This window comes from Fukomys damarensis, unplaced genomic scaffold (genome assembly GCF_012274545.1).
Source record: "Fukomys damarensis isolate Sample0158 unplaced genomic scaffold, DMR_v1.0_HiC HiC_scaffold_19, whole genome shotgun sequence".
Taxonomy (NCBI): Eukaryota; Metazoa; Chordata; class Mammalia; order Rodentia; family Bathyergidae; genus Fukomys; species Fukomys damarensis.
The window spans coordinates 56,997,601-57,004,831 of NW_022900931.1; the positions used below are offsets into that span (position 1 = coordinate 56,997,601).

Consider the following 7,231-nt stretch of genomic DNA (forward strand, 5'->3'; position numbering starts at 1 on the left):
AAAAAAAAAAAAAAAAAAGTGTGGGGACCTGGAGAGAATCTCAGATAGGCCCCCAAACAGGGCCCTGTCTGCTGCCTCAGTTGCCACCTGAGACCTGTGTCCTGGTAGTCAACCAAAGCATCATATGCTGACCAGCACCCACTCAAGCCTGGTTAGCCAAGAATGCTTTGGTGGGGAGGATCCATGTTTGCTGAGCCCTTCCCCAAGCGGGGGTGGTTGAGAGGGGTTCAATTTGCACAGCAACAGGGTGTGCTGGGAAGAAGCAGAGAGGTGACTCCTCTCCTGGCTTGTCCTGCTCCAGGAAGTGCAGAGTGGGCACTTCTCAGAGCCTCAGTCTTAGAACAGTTGCTCTGAGTTCAAGTTCCGCTATCTGCCTTGGGTTGGATAGTCACCATCTCTAAACTTGTTTCATCATTTGTAAAATGCAATAAAAACAGCCTCTAAGCCTGGATGGTTACCAGCATGTTATTATAGGCAGGAGGCCTAAGGCAGGAGGGTCACAAGTTCAAGCTCAGCCTGGGCAACTTAGCAAGACCCTGTCTCAAAAGAAAAATAGTAAAAAAAGCTGGGATTGTAGCTCAGTGTGAAACCCTGGATTCAGGCCCTAGTACTACAAAAAATGAAGAAGAAAAAAAAAAAAACAGCCTCTGTCCTCGGTTGTTCTCTGGAGGAATTAAGCTCATCCATGGCATTGCTTAGCCGAAGGCCTGGCTGCTGTTACTACATAGTGGTTATTAATATCTTCACCTGCAAAGTGGGAGCAGGAGTGCCTCCTGCCATGCTGTATTTGTTAGTTTGGTTTGGTTTTTGGTTTTTTTGAGACAGGATCTCTCTGTGTAGTTCAGGCTGGCCTTGAACTCACTATGGATCCCAGGCTGGCCTCGAATGCTTCTGTCTTAGCCTCCTGAGTCCTGGGATTACAGGTGTGCACCACTACACCTGGCCATTTTTGTTGGTTTTTTTGAGACAGGGTCTCACTATATGGTTCAGACTGGCCTTGAACTCCCTGTGTAACCCAAGCTAGTCTTGAATTTGTAGTAATCTTCCTGCCTTAGCCTCCTGAGGCTGGGGTTATGCATGCACCACCACGCCCAGCGTACCAGGCTATGTGTTGTGAGGGCTCCCTGAATGATTCTGCACCAAGCAGCCAGCGTGGGTTGTCAGTCAGTGAGGGTGAGGTGTTTGGTCCAGGCCTCAGACAGGAGGAAGCAAAGTGACACATGGGTCCTCTTTTTGGCAGGTCCACGTGGACCCCTCAGGCACCTTCCTGGCCACAAGCTGCTCTGACAAAAGCATCTCAATGATAGACTTTTACTCGGGAGAGTGCGTTGCCAAGATGTTTGGCCACTCAGGTGAGTGTGCCTTGCTGCCTCAGCTACCTTTCCAGCTGCCCACAATCTCTGCCTCAGAGGCCAAGGCAGCTTCTCTGCTTTGCTTGCAGAAATCATCACCAGCATGAAGTTCACTTATGACTGTCGTCACTTGATCACAGTGTCTGGAGACAGGTCTGGAAACTGCCGCTGGCTGTGCCACCTTCCAGCATTGGGCGGGATACATACCACAGGGAGAGTGAGATCACAGCCTGTCCACATGGAGAGCACTTCAGAGATTTCCAGCCTGGTCCTGCCATGCGCAGTGCCATCCCAGCTCTCTCACTTATTTTTTTGTGACCCTAAGCCTCATTTTATTCTCTATTCGAGAGATGACACCATCTACCTTGAAAGCTGTGTGACTAGAATTGAATGGGACTCTGGTTGGTGGCTGAAGACGTCCCTTCCCTGGCTCCCTTTGATTTACCGCATTCTTTCCCTGAAGCTCCCAGAGCTTGGTTTTCTGGAATGCCATGGGCCCAGGGCAGACGTAAATCTGACCAAGTCCCAAGCTCTTGCGCTGAGCTGATTTAGGTGCCCAGGAAATGAAGAAACCCAGGTAGAGACCCAGGTGGCTCAGGATCAGATGTGGCAGTGACTTCCCCACTCAGTCTCCTCTCCCCTCCCCATCTCTCCTCGGCCCCTGCAGCTGTGTGTTCATCTGGCACCTGGGCCCTGAGATCACCACCTGCATGAAGCAGCACTTGCTGGAGATTGAGCACCAGGAGCGGCAGCAGCAGCCTAAGGACAAGAAGTGGGCCAACCACTCCAGGTTCTGGTGACCCATCCATCCTCCAGGGTTCCCGTGAGGAGTGATGCCAGGCACATGACCAGGACCAGGACATCCTGGTGGGGGAGATGGACTTTAAATCGAAGTCCCAGTGACACATAGAAGGGCTTCACAGTGTGGGGGCAGCATGCTTGTTGACCTCTCAGTACGATGGTGAAAAAGTCCCAGGGGACTGGGGCGATCAGAGAGGGCCCTGACTGAGCTAGAAGTGGGGAGGGGAGGTTGGCCAGGAAGGAAACCAGAGGGGAAGGTCCAGTGGAACTGTGCCGTCCTACTCTCTAAGAGAAAGGTATTCCTTCACTTATTTTGAGTCCCCTAAGTATACTTCTCTAGTTTTTTCGTTACAAATGAGTTGTATCTGGACCAAACTCAAGTTCATTTTTTTTTATTGGAGGTGTTGTTTTGGGGAGGCTAATTTTGAATGAGAGGAATTTTGAGTTTTACTCTCTACTGCCTCTGCGTCTCTCCCTGTCTGCCCCTGTCCTCTGGGAGGCTTTCGCCATTTCTTCATGCAGGCTCCAAGGGTTCTGCGCTGACCGGGCGCTGACGTGGGCCACCGCCCTGAAGTAGTGTTGGAAGTATCACAGACCGGCAGCAAGGGAGTGGCAGTGCCCTTCGGTACCTAGTTTTGAGGTCACACCCCTCCATGGGGCTGTGAGCGAGATGTTGGCTCTAGGGTTTGCCTTGTTGAACATGCTTGACTTTTCACACTGAAGGAAACAAAATCTTGTTACTCCCTCCTGAAGGTAACCTGGCCACACAGGACTGTAGCCTCATTGTCTACATTTTTTTTTTTCTGTACTGTAGCTGTTCCTTGAAGAGTCCTGGTTCTTGTCAAGCCTGCCTTTGCCACATCCCCTTTGCTGTGGTGATAGGTTTCTAGCAGGGGGCATGGTATGTCAAGCGAGAGGCCTCCCAGCACCATCATGATTGGAAGCCGAGAATATATTCCTTTGGATCTTGGCACAGCCTGGCTCTAAACAGGTCCTCCCCTCACCTCGTTTCCTTGTATTTCCTCCATCCCCTTGCTGGCCTTAGGCAGGAAACGTATGCATCCGTGCCCAGCGGGATCCACTCCCTGAGCCCTGGAGAGCAGTCAGAGGATGAGAGGGAGGAGTGTGAACCAGAAGAGCTGCTGAAGACACCATCCAAAGAAAGCCTGGATCCAGGTTGGAAAAGGCGCCCTATTTGAACTCCATCCTCGTGGGGAATCATTGCTGAGTCTTGCACACTGCTTTGTTTTGAGGGCCTGGCACATATTGAAGCTCAATAATCATATCAGTCAAGACTTATTCAGTGTAATAGCAACTAGACTTTCACTGCCATAAGTTGGACAGAGAATTTGGTTCACGTAACTGAAAATTCAGGGTTGGCTTCAGGTATTGCTCAATCCAGGCATTCAGGTCATGGTAAGATATTTTTCCTCTATCTTGCTGCTGCTTTTCTTCTTATTAGTTGATTCTCCCTTTACTAAGGGAAAAGATGCCCCCAGCAATTACAGGTTTATGAAACTCAGTAAAAGGAGAGTAGTCTTTCCTCATAGCTCAGGAAAAGTTCTAAAGTGTAAATCATGATCCATTTTTTTGAGCCAATCACTGTGGTTGGCCAGACCCAAGTCACGTGATTACTCCTCAGGGCAGATGCCTTAGTCAGCTGTACTCTCAGACCACCTGACTGAAAGTGAGGGGTTAAAAAGGATGGTAGACCGAAAGCACTGTTTTTTCCCAGAAGACAGAAGAGATTCTACTGTTCAGGCAAAGGGGAGAGCAGCTCCACAACTCTGTGAAAGGCCAGGCTCTCTATAAATATCTGCCTCTCTGCATAGCCCCTCATGGCTACATAAGTTCCAGGCATCAGAGATGTGATTGAAAAGGTGAGACATGTTCCCTCTTGAAATTCTCCATGAGAAGGGAAACTGTTTCCCAGAAGGCCTGGCAGGCTTCATTGTCCCCTTGGCCATGATGTCTCCAGCTATGAGAAGCTAGGGACAGTGGTATCTCTGTTTTAAAGGTGGGTGGTGGTCTCTTCCTGCCAGAGAAAGACAGGCAGAGGCTGACTTAAGAGGCAGCAGCAATGTGAGAATTCAAGCTTGAGACTCAAGACACCTCACATCCAATCCAACCTCCTCTGGGTTGATCACTTTAACTAATTTGGTATGAGTTCTTGTAGGCCTTTCTTCAAACATGAATATACCTGTGTACATAGCCATAGGCAACACATATCTGTAAATTGTGTTATACTACAGATATTATTCTCTATCTTTTTCCTTTCTAAAGTGTCTTATCCAAGTAAGGAAAGTGTCCCATGCCTGTGGTCCCAGCTACTCAGACTGAGGCAGGAGGATCACAAGTTTGATCCCATCCTAGGCAATTTAACAGGACCCTGACTCAAAATAATTAACACATTCTTGCTGGTTTGAATAACTGGTGGTACATTCACGACTGCCCTCCAGTGGCTTGTACCACTGATGGTACAAGGGATCTAATCACTTTTATTGGTCTTTTTACTAATCAAAAAAATGCCACCCAGGCTGGGGATTTAGCCCAGTGGCACCGCGCCTGCCTCGCAAGCACAAGGTTGTGAGTTCAATCCCTGGAACCAAAATAAAAGAAAATCCATCCAGTGGAACAGCTATGCATATACAGCAGAGGTTCAAACCACCCAACAGCAAGACTGAAAGTTACATCCCCATCAGGAACGTGTTAAATGGTACAGGGATGTAGCTTAGTGCTGCCTGGTTCAATCCTCAGTTACACAAAATAAAATATCTCATCCTCCAGCACATTGGTGGGCAAAACAGAAGCTGCCCTTTAGCCAGCACAGTTTCCCCTCCAAGTGAGCGTTTAGGTTTTTCCTGATTTCACACCCTCTTGTGCAGGAGGCTCTGCCATGATCCTGAGCATCCTTCCCAGGCACATGTGAATGTGCTTCTCCTTTCTCCTGAATGGAGATGGAAGAGTGGCTCTTTGGGTTTGGGTTAGAATGTGTGTGTGTGTGTGTGTGTGTGTGTGTGTGTGTGTGTGTGTGTGTATTACTGGTGATTGAACATAGGGCCTTTAAATTCAACTGCACCTCTCTCAGTCCCCCTTTCCCCTTTTTGAGATATGATCTAGCTAAGTTGCCAGGCTGGGCTCAAATTTGTTATCCTCCTGCTTCAGCTTCTTAGCCTCCCAGAGTTCTGGGATTATAGGCACATAAACCAGTATGCCAGCTAGAATGTTTCTTCTTTTAAAGGAGAGCTCCAAGAGCTAGCCCCACCCAGCATTTTGTTTGGCCCTCCACAATCCCGCACTTTTATTGCCAACATTGGTAGTATGAAACCTTTTAATCTTAGTTTTGTGAGTAAAACACTGTATCCCATTGTTTAACATTGCATTTCCCTGACAGTGAGTGAAGTTGAGCATCTGTCTTTCCTGGCTGGCCTCTTTGGAAAATGCATTTGTCTGTGTGGCCCATTTGTCTCGAGTTGTCCCCTATTCATGGATGCCATGTGTCTCTCCAGATCCTCAGTGTCTGCTGACCAATGGCAAGCTGCCGCTCTGGGCCAAGAGACTGGTGAGTCTTCCAGGGGCTGGCAAGGGAAGGGCCTCCCCATCCTCCTCCTCTTCCTGGGAACCTTCTTCCTGTTCCATGTCATTCCCTGGAGAAGTTCATTGTCCCCTAGTTTCAGCTCACATGACCCTTGGTTCACACAGCCCGGTGCCCAGCGTTGTTCTGGCTGTTGGAAATAACACTGAACTGGGAAGACAAATGCTCACCCTTTACAGGCTCACTTCTAGTATAGGAGGGGACAGTATTCACCTTAAATAAATGAGTAAGTTGTGTAGTATATTGGGAGCTGATAAGGAAGAAAAGCATTGGGAAGGAAGATTTAAAAAAAAGTTGGTGGTCACAAGGGCCAGGGATTTTGCTTAGTGGTTCCACTGCCTGCTTCACAAGTGAGAGGACCTGAATTCGATCCCTGGTACCAACAAAAAAGTGTTGGCCATGGCAGTTTATGGTAAACAGAAAAGGGAGCACTGATTAGATATATTTGAGCAGAAGGAGGTGGAAGTGAGACACAAAGATACAGGGGGAAAATGTTTTATGCAGAACAATCTACAAGTGCCTTCCATGAGGTAGGATTGCGCCTTGAATGTTCAAGGAAGAGCATGCAGCGGAGGCGCCTGGTTTGGGGTGAATGAGGGAATGAATGAAGAGAGGAAACAGGCCAGGTGGCGGGGGATGTGGCTGTGGCGAGGCCCCTCACACTCCCCTCACACTCCTGGGGGCCTGCTCCACTTCTTCCCATAGCACTGAGTGACATGGAGTAGAGGGAGGGCTGGCGTCCAGCTCGGGTGTGGACAATCCTGCAGCTGTGCATGGGAACCAGGCTGGGATGAGCAAGGGTCAAGGAGGAAGCAGGAGAGAGGGCGCTGGGCCAGGAGGAAGAAATGGTTGGATTCTAGATGGATTTCAGAGGTGGAGCCAGTCACTGGGACGGGAAGGAAAGAAGAGGCCCAAGACGGCGTTAATACACGTATGCAATGATAATTGACTTGGGCAAGGAGCAGGGTAGGAACTGGTGGGTTAGAAGTCAGCGGCAAAGTCTAGACCCTAAACTTTATTATTACTCACTGAACATAAAACTGAGGGTGTGAAACTGTTTGAAATTGGGCATGCTGGTTACACACTCGTAATCCCAGCACTTGAGAGGCTGAGGCAGAAGGATCGCTGCAAGTTCAGGGCCAGCCTGGGCTACGTAGTTAGACCTTATCTCAAAAAAAGTTTAAAAAAAAAAAGTTTGAAATTTAAATGTGCTGGTGTTCATGATCAGTATTTTCCGGGCACTGTAAGAGATGAGGCATTCCATAGCACAGAAGTCATTTACGACTGCAGGAGAGGCATTTGAGTCACTGCCCAGGACCTCCTGGGCCCTCTTGTCTTGCTTTCTCTATCCCCCCACTGTCGTCTGACGCTGCCAGCAGGGACATTGTGGCACCTGTGTTTAGTCCTCCGACTCATGTACTTGGGTGGACAGCACAGGTTCATGCATCTCTCTCTCTCTTTTTTTTTTTTTTTTTTTTTTTGT

The 7,231-nt window shown here is 48.8% G+C and overlaps 1 protein-coding gene across 1 annotated transcript in view; it reads left to right on the forward strand.

Moving 5' to 3' along the window:
• Wdr62 (WD repeat domain 62) overlaps nt 1–7,231 on the forward strand; it is a 45,502-nt gene that overhangs the window by 27,445 nt on the left and 10,826 nt on the right. The window contains 5 exon segments of the mRNA XM_010631949.2: nt 1,241–1,352; nt 1,442–1,505; nt 2,020–2,142; nt 3,199–3,329; nt 5,663–5,715. Coding sequence (XP_010630251.2) covers nt 1,241–1,352; nt 1,442–1,505; nt 2,020–2,142; nt 3,199–3,329; nt 5,663–5,715 — 483 coding nt within the window.